Here is a 21533-nt window from a genome sequence, read left to right as displayed (position 1 = left end):
CTGCTGAGCAGGGGGCTCAATCCCAGGACCCTGGGATCATTACCTGAGCCAAAGGCAAATGCTTAACCAACTGAGTCACCCAGGTGCCCCTAAAATATGACAGCATTTTTAAAAATAACTCAGAGATATTTATTTAAGCCACACTGCAAAAAGCACGACTTCCTAGCCAGTTCCAGCACACACAAAAAAACACGTCATTGTGATAGAACTCTCCAGGTGACATAACAATGTCTAGAAGTACTACATTCTGTTTGAATTGTTCTTGTTATTCTGGCTGCCATGGGCACTTCATTCAGCTGCTTATCATACTGGACAAATTAGGTCAAGAACATGAGGTTCACTCTAGGTAACTCAGTTGATGTCTCCATTCTAAGGCCACAAACTTCCCCTTGACTCTGGACAATGTCCTGCAGATATGAGCTGTTAGTCATAAGGTATTTATATGTGGGGGAAAGGGTGTGAACTGGTACGAATATAAGATTGGATGGCTTTTACCCAGAAACCGACATTGCAGTTCTTCATTAGCCAGGTTGGTTTTCCTGTTGCTAAATAGCTTTCCTTTGAGAAAGGGGCAAGGATGAATTCACTTAATTCTCTAGCAAACTGCCTTAGAAGGAGTTCTGCTAGAGGATCCTACTATTTATGCAAATACAAGAACCCACCTCTGATAGGAAATCCGAGTGCAGCCTTCTGCAGCCCCTGCAACTTCCCTGAGACAGTATCTCTTCCTTGATGTCTAGACAACAGGATGGTGGCCATTTACAAGACAGCTTCCTCCCTATTCTGACACAGGACTAGATGGCCCCAAAGCAGGAACAGGTGGTGGGGTGGGGTGGGGTGGTTACTATAAAGGGTCCTTCTTTTGCTTCTTTCCCCATCTTATGGGAGGGCAACCAACAAACCAGCTCAGGCACACAGGCCCAGTTGGACAGAGGGAACATTTACTCAGTGTCTTTCTTCCAGGGATAGATGGGTCAGTATCTCAATCATACCAGCAAAAATTCACTACAGTTCAACAAATATTTCTAAAAGTAGAGAAAACTGATAGAAATCAGAGGCCGGCTCCAGCTCTCAATGAAATGGTTTAGCAGATGAAGGATCGTTGCAGGCCCCTTGGCCTAGTACATGCATATAATTTCCTAAAGCCAAGCTAGTACCAATCAATTCTATTTGAATCTGTTGGACAACATCATGTGGCTCTGCTCAGCGGTCTCCTTCTGGATTTGTGGATGTCCTTTATCACCTCTTTGAACCTCTTTCTATACCTACGTCCTTCTCCTTGAGAACCACCTCAGAGATTCCAAATTCTCTTCCCTTATTTCCTTCCCAGTTGCTTCCTCACTCCTCCTGCTAGTTACTTTCCCCGGGCACCTCCATCCTGAACCTTCTGAACCCACAGCTTCCTCTTTTACCAAACACAGAGACTGAATTTGATAGTGGGAATTGTTTTGTTGACTGGTTGGTGTGCTTAAGCCAAAACTGGCACAGAAGTATTCTAAATGTTGAGGTTTGGAGTTCTAAGTTAGTCCTAGAGCTACAGTCATAGAAACATTCATCTAGTAGTGTTAATTCAGGTGTAAATGAGCTAAAGGGTATGTTTGCTGGCAATATCTGACAAGGTTGCCATGCTGAGCCATTTTTTACTGATCTAGGACTAAATGAGTCTTGTAGAAAAAAAGTGGGGAGTGAGGTTTCAGAGGACGATGGAAAAGGTTTGTTGAGGTACCAGACATTTCCAAAAGACTGCAGCTTCCCAAATCTTGTTCAGCATTCTTGAACCTGGACTCTACTCCTAAGTAGCCCCATAATTCACAGTACCCCTTCTCAATCCAATTACTCCCCACAGTGCTCTAGCACCCCCACTATCAATCAGATACCTCTCACTTCATAGCACTGACATTTCTGAGTACCTCCAGACCTTAGCCCTGTGCCCCTAGACTCTAAGGCATACCCCACCTTCCCCTGTCCATATTTTGGAGCAGTCTAGTTTCTCAAAACCAAATAAATTTCCTTCTGAAGTTTAATCACCTAATGTATATCCCTGATCAGGTCCCTTGTCTGCAAAGCACAAGTGGCTTCCTTAGCATACTGATGCTCATATATCCTAGAGCTACCACTAACTAGAGCAGGGAAGGAATAGAACTGCTTTCAACTGGAGGATTTTACCCTATCAGTTTGTGTCTCCTGCTGATCATCTCCCAGTGCCACCCCAAATGCCTAAGTAGCTGCTGCTTGATATCATAGTTGGCATACTGATGTGGTCTTCCCGGGTAAGATCTCAATGAATTCTAAGTAATTTTTTGTTTTGGAATGAATTGATCATTTTTCACTTTTGAAACCTGATCTTTGGCCATCCCAATTCACCCGCAGGCACAAGTCAGTGAGGCACTATGAGAATTGCTCTTATTCTTTGCTAGGCCCCATGCAGACCTGAGTGGGAAAAAGCAGGAATATTTTACTTTCCTTTTACTAATTTCGTAGGGCCTTCAGAAAACAAGCAAATGGGCCACAGAAACGAGTGGGGTGGAACAGAAGAGAAAAGTCTCAGAGGTGCCCTGGAGTAGGATGGGATGGATGAAGGATAAGGAACAGCAAAGATAGGGGATTTAATGCTGGCTCCAACACCTGGCCCTTTCTTCCTTCTCTACCCCTAAACCCCAGAGGTCCCTCGAATGATGCTGTGCCAAAGCAAATGCACGAAGAGGGGCCTACCCAGATTGCCCTCTACATAAATCTACTTAACTTTTCTGTTTTCTTGGTTCTTAAAATCTCAGGATTGGGTTCGCATCCCCAAAACCCGTCTCTCAATCTCCAGGACCAAACATACACTTTGCACAGAACGGACATTAGCATATATTTTAAAAAGGACATCCTTGAGATGAATAGTCATACTGTGATCCTCTAGTTTGCAAAACCTTTCCCAGGCAGGACTTCACCGCGCCTCCCTGAATGCCCCCAGTGTTAGGTGAGGCCGAAGCCACTATTCCCACGCTACAGACGAGGAAAAGTGTGGTCCGCAGTCGCCCTGCAGTCAACCAGCTGCAACAAACCTCCACAGACCTCGCTTCCAAGGGTCGAGCCCCACACGCCCCTACAACTCCTACAGCCCCTTGCGCGGAGCCTGCCGGGAGTTGTAGTCCAATGTCCCACGGCTCCTATGAGTTGGACTACAATGACCAGCATGCCCCGCGCTTCTCGCCCCGTCCCTTTCAGCCTCGGGCGCTGGGGAGGCTCCGCAGACCTGCTGATTGGGAACCGATATGGCTGCGACTCTGGGCAGCGGGGAGCGCTGGACCGAAGGTACCAGGTCCTTGCCGGAGGGTGGGACAGGGCAGAGTTGGGAGAGGAATGGGGCTCCTTGAGATTACTGAGGCCTGAGACCCTGGGCCTGAGGTGAGGGATGGAGGCCTATGAAGAGATGCTGAGCCTGAGTAGGGTTCCGAATTAGGTGGGGGACCGCCCACGGCAGGGGCCGGGATCTGAAAATCAGGAGCGCTGGCTCAAGCTAAGGAACCAGCTAGGAGCCCAGAGTCACCCGTGATGACTTCTTTGCCTCCGGCCTCCAGCCCTGCCCCGTCTCGGCCCGTGCCCAGCTTAGGGCCCGCGGTGGTCAGGTCCTGCCTGTTCCAGGGTGGCTGGGAGGTCAGCAGGGTGATGCGGATTCCCACAGCTTGCTTTTCCGGCCCCTATCCTCGCTCCGCCCAAGTAGGCCGTCTGACTCTCAATCTCCGTTTGGTCCTGTTCCTGCCAGCCCACATCAGGACCGATAGACCGGCCTTTTCCATCCTGCAGTCAAGCAAAGAGTATTGATTCAATACCTGTTATGTACCCTGCATTATGCTGATCGTGCAGCAGGGATCTGACAGACTTGGGCCCCTGAGATCACAAAACTCACAATCCACTGAGGGAGTTCGACAGGTAGACAGACAATTACGAAACAGAACCACTAAGTCCTGAGCTACACAACAAGGTCTTAGGTTTGGGAAGCACAGTGACAGCCTGGGTGTCAAAGGAGGCCTCAGGAAGAAAGTGTGACATATGATGACATGAAGGATGCCTTGGAGTTAGTCAGGATGACTTAGAGGAAGAATGTTGCAAGCAGAGGGAACAGCATATGCAAAGGCACAGAGAAAAAAGAAAGCATTGCTGATCTGAAAGGCATTTGGTGTGTCTAGAGCATAGGCTGCAAAAGAGCTCGTGGTGAGGGAGGAGGCTGCAGAGGCAGGCTGAGCCTATAAGAAATTTGGACAAGGAGCAGTGGGTAGTCACTAAGGGATTTTAGGCAGGAGAGAGACATTTTTAAAGCCTCTTCCGGATCCTCCAGACAGGACCTGAGTCTTCTGCCTTCCTTGACTGGATTGCTGTGGCCTTCTTTACATTCTCCAGGTGTTATGATGAATCGAATCTTCTTCCTTTAAACTATAACCCCTTTGTGGTCAGAAGTAGGTCTTACCCATATATCTAGCCAAGTGTGTTGTTCTGTAACTGCTAGTTTAAAAGAACTGAACTCACCCCTACTTTAAATCTTAGTGGTGGGAAGCATGGCAACAACAACAACAACAAATTAATTTATGAGCAGTGTGACTTCTGACCATGGATCACAGAAAAATAGGCTTCTCCCTGCACTGCACTAAAGGTGGACACCTTTTGAAAGGCAAGGTACTGAGGAGATGCCTCTTAAGCCCCTTCTCTGGCTCTGATTCAGAATTATTTGCTGAATGACCACTGTAGGTATGGTGGACATTATTATGCTTCATGTTTCTAGCATTATAAGTTTTTCATGGTTGCCTCCGTATTTACTATATTGTATTCTCAAGGAAGACGTTCATTCAATTTTATATGGATGCTTAAAAGTCAGTATGATGTCAGTAGTTTGGCCTTCACACTCATGGCCACAAGCAGCCTCTCCGATAGTGAGGGCAGGTAGCAAAGTTAAATGCAGATCAGACTGAGGCCTAACGGAGGGGCTATTGCTTTGCAGCTTACATTGATGCAGTTAGAAGAAACAAATACCCAGAAGATAGACCTCCTGAAAGTCATGATCCCTGTGGGTGCTGTAATTGCATGAAAATGCAAAAGGAAAAGAAGTCTGAGCATGAGTGGAATCCAACCCGACAGGGTGAGGGAAGTGCCACTTACACTGAGGAACAGCTGCTTGGGGTACAAAGGTGAGTCTGTGGTGGGATTCAATGAGTGATTTTAATGTAGAGCTCCTGGCAGAATGTGTTACATAAGCATTGACTGTTATTGGTACTTTTATTATTATTATGGAAGCACAACAGCTTCTTGGCTTCAGAGGCAAGACTAGGTGGAGTGGAGTGTTAGGGTGTAATCTGAGGTAACTTTACTGCTTCTATGTCGGAGAGGCAGGGAAAACCAACTAGACGAAACAGACATCTATATACAACGGTCTAGCCAACAACAGCAGAATACACATTCTTCTCAATATACATGAAACATTCTCCAGGATAGATCAGATGTTAGGCCGCAAAACAAGTGTCAATAAATTTAAAAGGATTAAAATCATACAGTGCATGTTCTCTGATATCGACAACAGAAGCAAGTTTAGGAAATTAACAAATATGTGAAAATTAAACAATATATTCCTGAAATAACAAATAGGTCACAGAAGAAATCATAAGAAAAATTAGAAAATACTTTGAGATGAATGAAAATGAAAACACAACATACCAAAATATATAGGATGCAGCTAAAGCAATACATAGGACATTTATAGCTGTAAATGTTTATATATATATATTTAAAAATCTCAGATCACCTAATCTTCCACCTTAACAAACCAGAAAAAGAAGAGCAAAAAGAGTACACTAAATCCAAGCAAGCAGAATGAAGGAAATAATATAGAGTGGAAATAAATGAAATCGAGGTTAGAAAAACAACAGAAAATCAACAAAACCAAAAGTTGGCTTTTTGAAAATAACAAAATTGACAAACCCTTAGCTAGGCTAACCAAGAAAAAGAGAGAAGATTCAAATAACTAAAATCAGAAATAAAAGAGGGGACATCACTACCAATCTTACAATGATAATAAAGATTTTAAAAGGATACTATGAACAATTGTACGCCAACAAATTAGATAGCCTAGATGAAACAGACAAATTTGTAGAAATGTACAAACTAGAAGATCATACAGACCTACCACAAATACAGAGATTGAATTAATAATAAAAAAATTTTACCCTGTGACCCAGCAGTGGCACTACTAGGTATTTACCCGAAGGATACAAACAGTGATCCGAAGGGGCACCTGCACCCCAATGTTTATAGCAGCAATGTCCACAATCGCCAAACTATGGAAAGAGTGCAGATGTACACTGACAGATGAATGGATAAAGAAGATACACACACACATAAAATGGAATATTACTCAGACATCAAAAAAAACCGAAATCTTGCCATTTGCAATGATGCGGATGGAATTAGAGGGTATCATGCTAAGCGAAATAGCCAATCAGAGAGGGACAATTATATGATTTCACTCATGTGGAATTAAGAAACAAAACAGAGGATCATAGGGGAAGGGAGGGAAAAATAAAATAAGACAAAATTAGAGAGAGAGACAAACCATAAGAGACTTTTAACTATAGGAAACAAACAGGGTTGCTGGGGGGCGGGTGGAGGGATGGGGTAACTGGGTGACGGGCATTAAGGATGTAATGAGCACTGGGTGTTATATGCAAATGATAAATCACTGAACTATCTCTGAAACTGTTAACACACTATATGTTAATTAATTGAATTTAAATAAAATAAAAATTTTTTAAAAATTTCCCACAAAGAAAAACCTAGGCCCAGAAGCCTTCACTGGTAAATTCTACCAAACATTTGAAGAAGAATTAACTAATCCTTCATAAACTATTACAGAAAATACAAGAGAGGGGAGCACTTCCCAACTCATTCTATGGGGCTAATATTACACTACAACTAAAACCAGACAAAGACATAAGAAAACTAAACTATCAATCAATATCCCTTATGGATATAGATTCTAGCAACATATAAAAACATATGAAAAGGATTATATACCTTGGGGCTCCTGGGTGGCTCAGTTGGTTAAGCTTCTGACTCTTGGTTTTGGCTCAAGTCATGATCTTGGGTCCGTGAGACTGAGCCCTGCATCTGGCTCTGTGCTCAGCGGGGAGTCTGCTCCTCTCCTCCTCCCTCTGCCGCTCCCCCCAGTTATGTGCCCTCTCTCTTTCTCAAATAAAAAAAAAATGAATAAATCTTTAAAAAAAAGATTATATACCTTGACCAAGTGGTATTTATCCCAGGAATGCAAGGTTGTTTAACACATGAAAATTAATCAGTGTGATACACCATATTAATAGAATAAAGCACAAGGCCACATGATCATTTTAATAAGTACAGAAAAAGCATTTGACAAAATCCAACACTGTTTCATGATAACAATACTTAACACAATAGGAGTAGAAGAGAACCTCCTCAGCTGATAAAGGCCATCTACAAGAAACCCACAGCTAACATCGTCATACTTAATGGTGAACAACTGGATGCTTTCCAAGGTCAAGAAAAAGACAAGTATGTTTACTCTAGCCACTAGAGTTTCAAGCCAGGGCATTTAGGCAAGAAAAACAAATACAGAAGTCATCCAGATTGGGGGTGCCTGGGTGGCTCAGTCCATTGAGCTTCAGACTCTTGGTTTCGGCTCAGGTAATGATCTCAGGGTCGAAAGGTCCAGCTCCATGTTCAGGCTCCACACTCAGTAGGTAGTCTGCTTGAGATTCTCTCCCTCTCCCTCTGATCTTCCCCCACCCACTTATGTGTGTTCACGCTCTCTCTAAAAAAGTAATGGGGCGCTTGGGTGGCTCAGTCGGTTAAGCCTCTGCCCTCAGCTTGGGTCATGGTCTCAGGGTCCTAGGACAGAGCCCCATGTCTGGCTCTCCTCTCAGCGGGCAGCCTGCTTCTCCCTCTCCCCCTGCCTGCTGCTCCCCCTGCTAATGCTCTCTCTCTCTGTCAAAGAAATAAAATCTTTAAAAAATAAAAAATAAATAAAATAAAATAAATAAGTAAATCTTTTAAAAAACTGAAAAAATTAAAACAAAACAAAACAAAAAGAATTCATCCAGATTGGAAAGAAGTAAAACTGTATTCATAGATGATATGATATAATATAGAAAATCCTAAGGAATAGGGGAACCTGGGTGGGTCAGTCAGTTAAGCGTCTACCTTCCGCTCGGGTCGTTATCCCGCGGTCCTGGGATTGAGCCCCAGGACAGGCTCTCTGCTCAGCGGGAAACCTGCTTCTCCCTCTGCCTGCCGCTCCCCCTGACTTGTGTGCTGTCTCTCTCAAACAAATAAATAAAATCTTTACTTAAAAAAAAGAAAGAAAATCCTAAGGAACACACACACATACACACACACAGTTAGAACTAATAAACGAGGGGCACCTGGGTGGCTCGGTTGGGCATCTGCCTTCAGCTCAAGTCATGATCCCAGGGTCCTGGAATCGATCCCCGCGTTGGGCTCCCTGCTGATTAGGGGGTCTGCTTCTCCCTCTGCCTCCCCCCACTTGAGCTCGTTCTCTCTTTCTCAAATGAATAAATAAAACCTTAAAAAAAAAAAAGAATAATTGAGTTCAACAAAGTTGCAAAATACAAAATCAGTACACAAAAATCATTGTTTTTCTGTACTGTAGCAATGAACAATCCAAAAATGGAAAAGAAAATAATTTCATTTATAACACCATCAAAAAAGTATAAAATGTATAAATGTATAAAAAGTATAAAATGCTTAGGAATAAATTTAACAAAATGTACACTGAAAACTACAAACTTCATTTAAGGAAATTAAAAAAGGTGTAAATAAATGGGAAGATTGCCTATGTTCATGGAGCTAAATATTGCAAAGGCTTATTTTATTAAGGGTTAATATTGGAAATATGGTAATACTACTCAAATCAATCAATAGATTCAACATATCCCTATCAAATCCCTCGCTGCCTTTTTTGAAGAAATTGACAATCCAGTCCTAAAATTCATATGGTAATACAAGGGACCCAGAATAACCAGAACAGTCTTGAAAAAGAACAAAGTTGGAGGACTCACATTTCCCAGTTTGAAAACTTATTACAAAGTTACAGTTATGATGTAGACTAGCATAGGATAGACATGTAGATCAATGGAATAGACTTGAGAGTCCAGAAGTAAGCCTTTATATTTATGGTCAATTGATTTTTTTTTTTAATGTAGGCTCCACACCCAGCATGGGCTTGAACTCAGGACCCTGAGATCATGACCTGAGCCAAAACTAAGAGTCAGACACTTAACAGACTGAGCCACCCATACATCCCAGGGTGTCTGACTCTTGATCTTGGCTCAGGTCTTGATCTCAGGGTCCTGAGATCCAGCCTGGCATCGGGCTCTGCACTTAGCGCAGAGTCTGCTTTTCTTCCTCTCTCTCTCTCTCTCTCCCTCTCTCTGCCCCTCCCCCCAAAATAAATAAAATCTTTAAAAAAAAAAGTCAGACATCCACCAACCAAGCCACCCAGACATCCCCAGTCAACTGATTTTTTTTTTTTAAAGATTTTATTTGAGAGAGAAAGGAGAGAGAGAGAGAGAGAGCATGAGAGGGGGGAGGGTCAGAGGGAGAAGCAGACTCCCTGCTGAGCAGGGAGCCCAATGCGGGACTCAGTTCTAGGACCCCGGGATCATGACCTGAGCTGAAGGCAGTTGCTTAACCAACTGAGCCACCTAGGCACCCTCAACAGATTTTTTTGACAAGAGGGCCAAAGCAGGGGTACCTGGCTGGCTCAGTCAGTGGAACATGCAACTCTTGATCTTGGGGTCATGAGTTCAATCCCTACATTGGGTGTAGAGCTTACTTTAAAAAAAGAAAAGAAAAGAAAGAGTGCCAAGGCAATTTAATAGGGGAAAGAATTGTCTTTAATACATGTGTTGGGACAACTGGATACCCACATGCAAAACAATGCACTTGGACTCCTTTCTCACACAAACACCAAAGTTAACTCAAGGACCTAAAGTAAGGCCTAAATGTAAGAGCTACAGCTATAAAACTTAGAAGAAAACATAAATGTACCTCTTCCATGACATGACACCCAAAGCACAAATGACAAAAGAAAAAAATAGGTAATTGAATTTCATGAAAATTTAAAGCTTTTGTATTCAAAAGATACCATCAAGAAAGTGAAAAATCAATTCACAGTACAGGAGAAAATGTTTCAAATTATGTTTGAAAGTCCCTGATAAGGGACTTATATCTAGAACATATAAAATACTCTTACAACTCAACAATAAAAAGACAAATAGCCCAACTGAAAAATGGGCAAAGGATCTGATAGGCATTCCTCCGAAGAATATATACAAATGTTTAAAAAATATACTTAAAAAAATAATCTACAAATGGCCAATAAGCACATGAAAAGTTGCTCAGTATCATGAGTCATTAGGGAAATACAAACCAAAGCCACAGTGAGATACCACACCACCTCACACCCACTAGGAAGGCAGTAATCAAAAAGATGGACAATAGCAAGTATTGATAAGAATGTGGAGAAATGGGAACACTTATATATTGCTTGTAGGAATGGAAAACAGTGTGGCCAGGTTGGAAAATACAATGCCAGTTCCTCAGAAGGTTAAACATAGCACCTGACCTAGCAGTCCACTCCTAGGTAAATACCAAGAGAAATAAGAACATACTTCCACACAAAAACTTGTACATGAACATTTGTACAGAATTGCCCATAATAACCCCCAAATGGAAACAACCTGCATATCCATTAACTGATGAATCGATAAACAAAATGGGGAATAGCCATACAATGAATACTTCTTGGTAAGAGAAGGAATGAAGTACTGATACATACTACAACATGAATGAACCTTGAGCGTTGTGCTAGTCAAAGAAGCCAGACACAAAAGTCCTTTATATGAAATGTCCAGAATGGCAAATTTATAGAGACAGAAAGTACATTATTGGTTGCCAGGGGTTGCGAAGTAAAATGAGGAATGACTGCCAATGAGTTTGGGGTTTCTTTCTGGTGTAGTGAAGATGTTCCGGAATTAGATAGTGATATGGGTGCACAACTCTGTGAATATACTTTGTAAAAAATCAGTGAATTGTGCATTTTAAAAGAGTGAACTTTGTGATATGTGAATTGTAGCTCAAGAAATATGTTATTAAACAAATAACAAATTTATACAAAAGAGAGAAAGAGGCAGAGGAGTATCTGCCAGGGAAGCAGAGATTGGAAACTGGGCTGGGGAGCCAAAGGACCCCCATGGGCAGCTCTTGGGGAAGGACCATGACTGACATTCCAGACCCTGCTTTATAGTCCAGCCTGTGTTACTGACTTACTTTGAACTCTTGAGCAAGACTCTGGGCCTCTCTCTGCCTAACTGGATTGTGTAGTTGCAAAAGACTGGAGATATTCTGTAAGTGCCTATCAGTAGAGGATACATATAATCCATAAAATGCAATAAATATAATCCATAAAAGCAATGCAGCTTTTGAAAAGAATGACATAGATATATAATAGCCAATATTTATGGGGTGTCACATGCTAGCAAGCACTTTGATGAATACTTCATTTAAATGATATCAGCTTGTGAAATATAGTTCAAATTATTAGCCCATTTCAGAAGATAACACTAGGGCACAGAGGTTAATTACACAGCAAGATAAGATCCCAACCAAGGCATTTTGACCCCCGAGTTCATGCTCTAGTACAACATTTCTCAGAGTGTAGCTTGGGAACCCCAAAACCCTTGGGGGTCTGCAAGTTTAAAACAATTTTCATAATAGTACAAACACATTATTTGCCTTTTTCACTCTCATTCTCTCATGACAGTAGAGTGGGATTTTTGAGAAGCTACCTGATATATAGTATATCATCACTCTGTTTTAAAATTTCTTGTTTTCATTTCTAGTACGGTAAATATTGATAGCTATAACTCACATGAACAAAAACTCTTCTGGGGATTTAAGTAATTTTTAAGAGTATAAGAAACTTCTGAGATCAAAAAGTTCAGAACTGCCACTCTAGTCTAAACTTTTATCCTGTACTCATTTCTATATGTTATCAATCCATCTCTAAAATAAACTTTTGGTTTAAAGAAAAAAAGGATGTATAAAGGTGATTACAATATGCTCCTAGGTTAAAAAAAAAAAAAATGGAGAGGTGTCTATACATAGACACAGGATTCACAGAACACTAACGGTGGTTGTCCTTAGGGTGGGAGATCGGGGGCAGGGAATAGGGAAGCAGGAAGTTTTTTTTACTGTATACAGTTTAGTACTGTTAGATATTTATCTTCTACCGTGTGTGTATATATTAACTTTTTTTAAAAAAAATTTTATTTATTTATTTGACAGAGAGAGACACAGTGAGAGAGGGAACACAAGCAGGGGGAGTGGGAGAGGGAGAAGCAGGCTTTCCGCAGAGCAGGGAGCCGATGCGGGGCTCGATCCCAGGACCCTGGGATCATGACCTGAGCTGAAGGCAGTCATTTAACCAACTGAGCCACCCAGGCACCCCTATATTAACTTTTTAAAAAATTTTTTATTGTTATGTTAATCACCATACATTACATCATTAGTTTTTGATGTAGTGCTCCATGATTCATTGTTTGTGCATAACACCCAGTGCTCCACGCAGAATGTGCCCTCTTTAATACCCATCACCAGGCTAACCCATCCCCCCACCCCCCTCCCCTCTAGAACCCTCAGTTTGTTTCTCAGAGTCCATTGTCTGTCATGGTTCATCTCCCCCTCCGACTTACTCCCCTTCATTCTTCCCCTCCTGCTATCTTCTTTTTTTTTTTTTCTTAACATACATTGCATTATTTGTTTCAGAAGTACAGATCTGTGATTCAACAGTCTTGCACAATTCACAGCACTCACCATAGCACATACCCTGCCCAATGTCTATCACCCAGCCACCCCATCCCTCCCACCCCCCTACATTAACTTTTTAAAACAAAGTTTTGAAAGGCAGCCTTAAGGAAAAAGAGAGAGAAATCACTAGAGTGATTAGGTGTTTCTTCTGACTTTGCCGTCCTGTGGTTGAACTCTCAGGGGCTTAGCCTGCACCTTGATATAAGGATCAGCATGTCTGTTCTACCCACTTGTAGGGATACAGGAAGAATAAAATATTGGATGTAAAAATACTTTGAAAGCATTAAGCTCTCGGTGGGAGGAGGACCTTGTTAATCAATTTGAAAGTTTCATGAATGTGTTCACCAGTTTTCTTTTAGGTTTGTTTTGGGGCTCACAGATTGGAGGATCAGATGTAAATGTAAAATGTAAACATACTATTTTACAGTTAATAATACAAAAGGGGCCTTTGTAGACATATATGTTTCTGATGTGTGTTTTTAGGATCAAGAAATGCAGAAATTACTATGAAATTCTGGGAGTTTCTCGAAATGCCAGTGATGAAGAGCTTAAGAAAGCTTACCGAAAACTCGCCCTGAAATTTCACCCTGACAAGAATTGTGCTCCTGGAGCAACTGATGCTTTCAAAGGTCTGATCCTGAATTAATGTTTAATTCTGCACTTGTCAAGTTGTTTTCAGCCTCCCCTATAATCGTTTTATACGGCCACAAGTAGGGCCTTTCTTTTCTGCCATACCTCTTAAATAGTGATGATCAGCATAGCTCCCTCTCGTCTTCATTCACTTACCTTAATTTCTTTGGGGAAAAAAAATATTTGATTTCTCTGTAATGGTACCTTTTTAGATGTGAGACATAAATAAAAATCTTACTTAAGAGCTTCACCCCCAAGGAAACCTTTGATTCGGGCAAGAATTATCAATGGATGCTAAAACTGCCGGGTGACAGGTTTTTGCTGAATAGGATATTCACATGATTGTCAGAGCATCATCCCCCAGAATACCTACTGATTTCAAAGGGGAAAAATTGCTTTATAATGGAGATATCTAGCTGTCACCACTTTAACCCAGTGATCCAACTTATCGTCACCAATACTGGACCCACCTCACATTATATGATATGGCACCTGTGTGGTATTCTTTTTTTTTTTTTTTAAGATTTTATTTATTTGAGAGAGAGAATGAGATAGAGAGAGACAGCATGAGAGCGGGGAGGGTCAGAGGGAGAAGCAGACTCCCTGCTGAGCAGGAAGCCCGATGCGGGACTCGATCCCGGGACTCCAGGATCATGACCTGAGTCGAAGGCAGTCGCTTAACCAACTGAGCCACCCAGGTGCCCCCTGTGTGGTATTCTTGCCAAAATGTTCAACCTGAATTTAATAATGAGGAAACCATCAAAATATGGGACATTCTACAAAAAACATTGACCTGCTCTTCAAAAAAGTCAATATAATGAAAAGCAGAAAAGGCAGGTGACTATTCTAGAGGAAAAGAAACTAAAAGGATATAAAAGCAAATACATGAACCTCGCATGAATTGCATGGGTTGAAGTTAATTTTCTTAGCTATGATAATGGTACTGTGATCACGTAGGAGATTCTTCTAGGAGATAGATGCTGAAATATTTAGGGATGACGTGCCATAATATCTGCAGCCTACTTTCAAATGGTTCAGCAAAAGAAATGTATACATACTACATGTATGCATGTATTTATGTATGTATGGAGAGTTGAGGGAAGCAATGTGGCAAATACTAACAGTTGATGAGTCAAATAGAGGGTATACATGTATTTATTTACTATTTTTTCAAATTTTCTGTAGATTTGGAATTTTTCTAAAGAAAGAGTAAAAAAATTTTAAAAGTCAACGTTTACCTCAAAAGATAATCTCCCTTTGTTGATGTGCCATTGTGAATCTTGTTCTCCCCACAGTTTCTACAAGGAAACCACTAGATAACCCACATTCTCTTTACACCTTCACATAAAGTATCTCACAGAGTAATGCCATTTCTATAAGAAATTGGCCAGATTTCAAGGGATGTGATGTTGAAGCAACTATTTAGACTTTTTTTTTTTTTTTTAAGATTTATTTATTTGACAGAGAGAGACACAGCGAGAGAGGGAACACAAGCAGGGGGAGTGGGAGAGGGAGAAGCAGGCTCCCCGAGGAACAGGGAGCCCGATGAAGGGCTCGATCCCAGAACCCTGGGATCATGACCTGAGCCCAAGGCAGACGCTTAACGACTGAGCCACCCAGGCACCCCCTATTTAGCCTTTTTTGTTTGTTTTTTCTACTTAGCTGTTATATTGCTGTAAATATTTAATATAATTCCCTCGCTAGAAGAATCATAAAGAAATGCTCTTTCTGACTGTGTTTCTCATAGTGTTGGCTGAATTAGAGGCAGGGAATGGGGATGTCTTAAAGATTTCTTTTCAAGGTTTCTTTGATTAGTGGCACTGATTGCATATTTAAATGAATTTTAATTGGACATTTGCACATTTGTGCATAGGGAGAAGAGGTGATAGTAAGCATGTGTAATCTATCCAGTCTTTGATCTGTCATTGAGACACTGGAGATAGGTTTCTTAATTTCTAAAGCCTACTTTCTAAAGTAAGCTGAAACATGACTGTGATTAGTGAGGACTTTGCTTTTAGCTAAGCAATTGATTTTACTGATTATTTTATTTAGGAGATTGTTTCTGACTTCAAGTTAGAATACCACTGCTTATGTATGAACTGTTGCTCTCAAGGGAAATAAGGACACATTTTTGATGAATGAAAGCAATAGTTCTTAGTTCATCTTGAGTCCAATATTGCTTCTGGCTTATCAAACTAGATCACGGAAAATGTCAAGGGCAAGAACTCTGGTGAACTTTCTAGGTCCAAGCACCTTTTCTTAGGCCCCTGTGAGGTCATCCAGCAGCCAACAGCTCTGGGCTCTTCATTGCTACTTCTTGCATCACCCTCAGCTACAGCAAAAACTGTGTCCTCAGATACTTTTTGGTTTTGGTTGCAGCAATAGGAAATGCCTTTGCAGTCCTGAGCAATCCTGACAAGCGACTCCGCTATGATGAATATGGAGATGAACCAGTGACTTTCACTGCCCCTCGAGGCAGACCTTATAATTATTACAGGGACTTCGAAGCTGACATCACTCCAGAAGAGCTATTCAATGTCTTCTTTGGAGGACATTTTCCTACAGGTGAGTATTTCAAAATTATAGCTGAAAAATATATATATATATACACACACACATATATATGTATATATATATACATATATATATTTCTGTATCTCAGCTAGCTCCTCTTTGAGGATCTGAATAGAGGGACCATGGTATGGTAGAAAGAGGAAGAATTTGGAATCAGGGCGCCTGGGTGGCTCAATCAGTTAAGTGTCTGCCTTTGACTTGGGCCATGATCCCAGGGTCCTGGGATTGAGCCCTGCATCAGGCTCCCTGCTCTGCGGGAAGCCTGTTTCCCCCTCTCCCTTGACTGCCGCTCCCTCTCCTTCTGCTCTCTCTCTCTCTCTCTCTATCAAATAAATAAAATCTTAAAAAAAAAGAAAGTATTTGGAATCACATGAGCTGGGGTTTGAGGCAAGTCTCCAGCCTCCAACTGTGCATGATTTTGACCAAATCACTTGGTCTCTCTGATCCTGTTTCCTCACCTGAGAAATGGGACTGATAATATCTACCTCACAGGGCTGCTGTGAGGATTAGATATTTTTAAGTGCTTTATAAATAAGTAGCAAGATGCCTATTATCATTATTGCAAAGTAGCAGCTATATAAAGATAAAAGTTAGAAAACTACCTCCAGAGAGTTCGATGTTGGAGTAATTATTATTTTTTTTTTTTAGATTTTATTTATTTATTTGACAGAGAGAGAGGGAACACAAGCAGGGGGAGTGGGAGAGGGAGAAGCAGGCTTCTCGCTGAGCAGGGAGCCCGATGCGGGGCTCAATCCCGGGACCCTGGGATCATGACCTGAGCCGCAGACACTTAACAACTGAGCCACCCAAGCGCCCCTGATGTTGGGGTAATTAAATGCCCAGGAAGTAAACTGAATTTTATGAATTGCTGTTAAAGATACTAGTGTTGGGATGCCTGGGTGGCTTAGTCAGTTGGGCATTCAACTCTTGATCTCAGCTCAGGTCTTGATCTCAGGATTCTGAGTTCAGGCCCCATGTTGGACTCCATGCTGGGTGTGGAGGAAAGAAAGAAAGAGAGAGAGAGAGAGAAGGAAGGAAGGGAGGAAAGAAGGAAGGAAGAGAGAAAGGAAGGAAGAAAGTAAGAAGGAAAGGAAGGGAGGAAGGAAAGGACGAAAGAAAGGAAGGAAGGGAGGAAGGAAGAAAGAGGAAGGAAGACACTAGTGACATAATCTGATACTGGGCAAGGAAGCAGAAAAGAGCGTGTCAGACAGGATTCATGGCCCAAATGCTCTTTCTTTACTAGACTTTTGGGGTTCTCTCGCTCACTAGTTCCAAAGGACTATTTAAATAAAAGCAGGAGAACTAAGCACATTCCATTTACACCTGGTTCACTTGGTTTACCTACTGTTTTCTTTTTCTGCTGAGTAAAATGGGACAATACTCGGCCATCGGAGAACCTAGCTGGGAGCAAGGAGCTTGGAAAAAGCAAGGAAGGAGTGTTTTGCCATATCCCATGCTAAGTTTTTCTTTCTTTCCCAGGAAACATTCATATGTTTTCACATGTGACCGATGATAACCACTATTACCGCCGGCGGCACCGACGTGAGCGGACGCAGACGCGGAAGGAAGAAGAAGCAGAGAAACCTCAGGTACCAAGGGCAGACAGCCCAACTACTGCTCATCCACACTTGTACTGAGCGGACTTTTACGGCGTCTACGATCAGGTTTTGGAAGTTCAACTTGAGTCATGTTGTTAAAAGGTGTTTTAGGAAAGCAGAGGTAGTGGTAGGAAGGGGTGGACCACTGGCCCAAATAGGCCGGAATGGTACCTCCTTCCCCACCCGTTCTTCGGTGGTTGTTCCAGGAAATCAGTTCCCCTGTGGGGCTGTCTTGACCGAGGTTTTCTTCCCTGCAGAAAATAGGAACCCCCTTCAAAATATTCAGAACTAAAGGGAGTTTAAAGTAAGGGATCTAGGGGGTCTCATGAAGCTCAAGGGCAGGAAGCGCACATGGGCCTCAGGACAGATGGGAACCAGAAACTAAGGTACAGTCAGGCACCCATGCAGCTATCTTTCCATGACTCTTTGTGGCCAGATTGTCTCCACCTTTCCTGCCTCTCTGCATCTGCTTTATTCTCTCTAAGCAGCCTAGCTTGTTCTGCTTCCTCTTACAGATAGCCCATCCACACTGCCTAAGAGTACATGTCCTTTCTTCAAGTGACTGCCCAGCAGTGAACAGTATGATGAGTCTCAGTTCCAAACTCCTGGGAGGGAGAAGTGATTACCCCTGCTAGGGTTAGATGTCTCCAGTCCATTCAGCTGTGGCCAAGGCGACAGAGCTGCATAACACTAACGTGGCCCCATGGGAGTCACAGTCTGGGCAGACTCACCCAGAAGTGTCTGCTTCATTGGTCTCAGAAAAGGGGGCTGCATGAGAATTACTGGGTGTTGTCAATACAGGTTGTGGGTGGGTCTCCTTCAGTCTTCTCCGCAGAGAGAACAGTCTTCCTAGGAAAGCTTTGGGCTTTGTGCAATATATTGCAGTAATTTGAATTTTCTTTGGGAAAACTATCCTGTTTTCTGTAAGCGTTATATTGATGAAGAACACTTACGCCAAATATTTTTTCTTTTTCAGACCACGTATTCTGCATTTATTCAGTTACTTCCAGTTCTTGTGATTGTGATTATATCTGTCATTACTCAGCTGCTAGCAGCTAATCCCCCATACAGTCTATTCTATAAATCGTAAGTCAAATATTTATAAATCTTTCTTAACAATTTGGAGGGTAAAAGACTTGAACATTTTGCTGGTACTGCTAACATTACATTTCGCCTTTGTAGAAAACACGGATTTTTTGTTTAAAGGAACAGCAGGATAGTAATATAGTGCAGAGACCCAAAATTACTGTAGGCGGTTCCTGTGTGCTCGGGCCACGGATTATTTTGCTCCACAGCGACATCATCCGGTCAGCCACAGAACAGCAGCAACTGGTTTCTGAAGGATGAATAGACTAACCAGTTTCAGATTAAATCCTTATCATCATGTTAGCTTTAGAATGGACCCTGTTGAGCTTGTGATCGGATCACCGGACTCCTCCGGGTTGGGAACATAGTATCTGAGATCCAGTGATTACTTTCAATTTAAGTAATTGGAAGAATGGGACATTTATTCATGATGAGGCTGCACAGTCAAACCATAGTATCACATTTCTTTGCTATGAGCTATGATAGGAATTTCTTTATTTCTTCAATTAATTATTTCAATTAGTTCAGTTTTCATAGTTCGGTCCCCAGACCAGCATCATCTAGAGCAACTGGCAACATGTTAGAAATGCAAATTCTTAAGCCTCACACCATACATATTGAATCAGAAACTCTGAGGATGAGAACTAGCAATCTGAGTTTTAATAAGCTCTCCAAATAACTCTGGTTCATAGTCTGAGGATCATTGGATTAATTTTTTTTTTTAAGTAGGCTCCACACCCAGCATGGAGCCCAACATGGGGCTTGAACTCACCACTCTGAGATCCAGACGTGAGCTGAAATCAGGAGTCCAACACTTAAACAACTGAGCCACCCAGGCATCCCACTGGATTAATTATTTTAAGTTAGATGAGAAATGTGTCATTACTCATTATGGTTTAGCAGACAAAAACCTTACAAAATGGGGGACCTGGCTGGCTCAGTCCGTAGAGCATGCAACTCTTAATCTCGGGGTTCTGAGTTCAAGCCCCACATTGGGTGTAGAGGTTACTTAAAAATAAAATCTTTAAAAAAATAAAAAAAACCTTAGAAAATGTGGAACCCATGGGGCAGTACATAACAGGAAGAGTCTTTGCTAGCAATCACTGTAGACTGAAGACTGTATTCTAGATCAGTATCTTCATTTTACAGAGAAGGAAGCTCAGTCTCAGAGAGGGGTTTTTACTCTCAGGTCACTCTGGCCTGATTCCCTCTATTTCCCGACTTCCTGTGTTTCTCCATTTGCTACTTCTCCCTCCTTTTTTGCCCAGCTAGTGGGGCAGAGATGAACCGGCCCTGCTAACACCTTCCCAGATGGAGGTGGGAGCAGTCATGGCCTGAACCCTTAGACATCCAGCACGATGCTTAAGTAGAGAGATCAAAGGAGAAAGCTGGGAAAATATTAACTACAGTTGAGATGGAATTTGTCTAGTTTGAATAAAACTAGCCTGGATTTTGCACATTGCTGTCACATTGTTTTAACTTGAATTTGAGCTTCTTTCTATACTTCCTTTTGGTTAGTATTTAGTTAACCCAGACCTACTGATGTTTCTGAGCACCACATACCATTGGAAATATTAGACCCACAGAGAGTTGGTGCAGAAGCATCACTGAAATCTTTTGTCTGAGGTTTTTGCAGTTCTCACTTAGCAGCTGTGTGTGAAGTACTTTCTCTCCTGTCTTAAAAATTGATGCTAGGTTGGTGTAAGCTATCTGGTTATTTGTGACTGTAATGATCAGTTCATTTGCTCAACGTTTACCAATAGCCTGGTCTGTGCCAGGTACTATGCTAGGTCCTACACAATGTACAACATTTTTTTAAGCATTCAGCACTCGTGCTCACTTCGGCAGCAAGTATACTAAAAAAAGCATTCAGCACTCAACTTTTAGCACAGAAAGCAATATAAGAGAGGTAAATCCTTGAAGAGAATAAAGTAACTATACTGAGGCTGAATTCACAATATGAATACACTCACATAATGATGACATTACAGTTGCTACAGAAATAATAAATGTTAGTATTAGACAGTGGTACTTGCATCTGCCCTATGAAGAAGGGATTATGGTCATGATATCTGTGCAGTCAGTGCTAAGAGTGAGATTGTCAAATATAACCAGCTTACCTGAGCCTCCCTCTCCTTGTCTCAGGACCTTGGGCTACACCATCTCTAGAGAAACGCAGAACCTGCAGGTGCCTTACTTTGTGGATAAAAACTTTGAGAAGGCCTACAGAGGAGCATCTCTCCGTGACCTGGAGAAGACGATAGAGAAGGATTACATTGATTACGTCCAGACAAGCTGTTGGAAGGAGAAACAACAAAGTAAGATGTTCTAAAAAGGGACTTTAACTGGTGGTCATGCTTCCAACCTGAGGCATGCCCAGCTTCCCAATCCCTCCTCTCTCCTTGTTTGAGTAGCACGTGTTTATGTGATCAGAGACAGGACAGAGACCCATTTGGGACACCACCAAAAAAGTGAAGTTCATCGTCAGGATACATGTGGCCAGAATTTGGAAACCTGAGGAACTTAGGCAGGCAGCATTAGTTGCCTATCCATCTGTCTGTCTCTGAGTGTCTGCTTCTCTCTGCCCATCTGCCCCACTCTCCTCTCTGCCAATTGCCTTCCTTTGCTTCTTCAAGTTTTCCTCCTTCAGAGCCTGGTTTTGCCCTGGTTGGTTTTGGTTGCTACCCTCCCCATCGCTCTCCCGGCTCCCACAACCCCACTAGTTATTGGCCCCTTTCTAGCTGGATT

General features: G+C 42.1%; 1 protein-coding gene across 3 annotated transcripts in view; it reads left to right on the top strand.

The window, feature by feature from the left end:
• Positions 1-295: 295 nt before the first annotated feature.
• Positions 296-21533, top strand: part of DNAJC18 (DnaJ heat shock protein family (Hsp40) member C18) — a 28930-nt gene continuing 7692 nt past the window's right edge. Inside the window, exons 1-8 of one of the 3 annotated variants that reach the window (XM_027607127.2) lie at positions 296-434; positions 3214-3300; positions 4982-5168; positions 13381-13526; positions 15907-16092; positions 17581-17690; positions 18676-18785; positions 20931-21103. In XM_027607127.2, coding sequence (XP_027462928.1) covers positions 3261-3300; positions 4982-5168; positions 13381-13526; positions 15907-16092; positions 17581-17690; positions 18676-18785; positions 20931-21103 — 952 coding nt within the window. In that variant the 5' untranslated portion in view covers positions 296-434; positions 3214-3260. Of the gene's footprint in view, positions 435-508; positions 530-3213; positions 3301-4981; positions 5169-13380; positions 13527-15906; positions 16093-17580; positions 17691-18675; positions 18786-20930; positions 21104-21533 lie in introns of those variants that run through there. The other 2 variants (XM_027607129.2, XM_027607130.2) reach the window with 2 other exon arrangements.

Source organism: Zalophus californianus, chromosome 5 (genome assembly GCF_009762305.2).
Source record: "Zalophus californianus isolate mZalCal1 chromosome 5, mZalCal1.pri.v2, whole genome shotgun sequence".
Taxonomy (NCBI): domain Eukaryota; kingdom Metazoa; phylum Chordata; class Mammalia; order Carnivora; family Otariidae; genus Zalophus; species Zalophus californianus.
The sequence above is the reverse complement of the archived record's forward strand: the minus strand, read 5'-3'. Positions and strand labels throughout refer to the sequence as shown.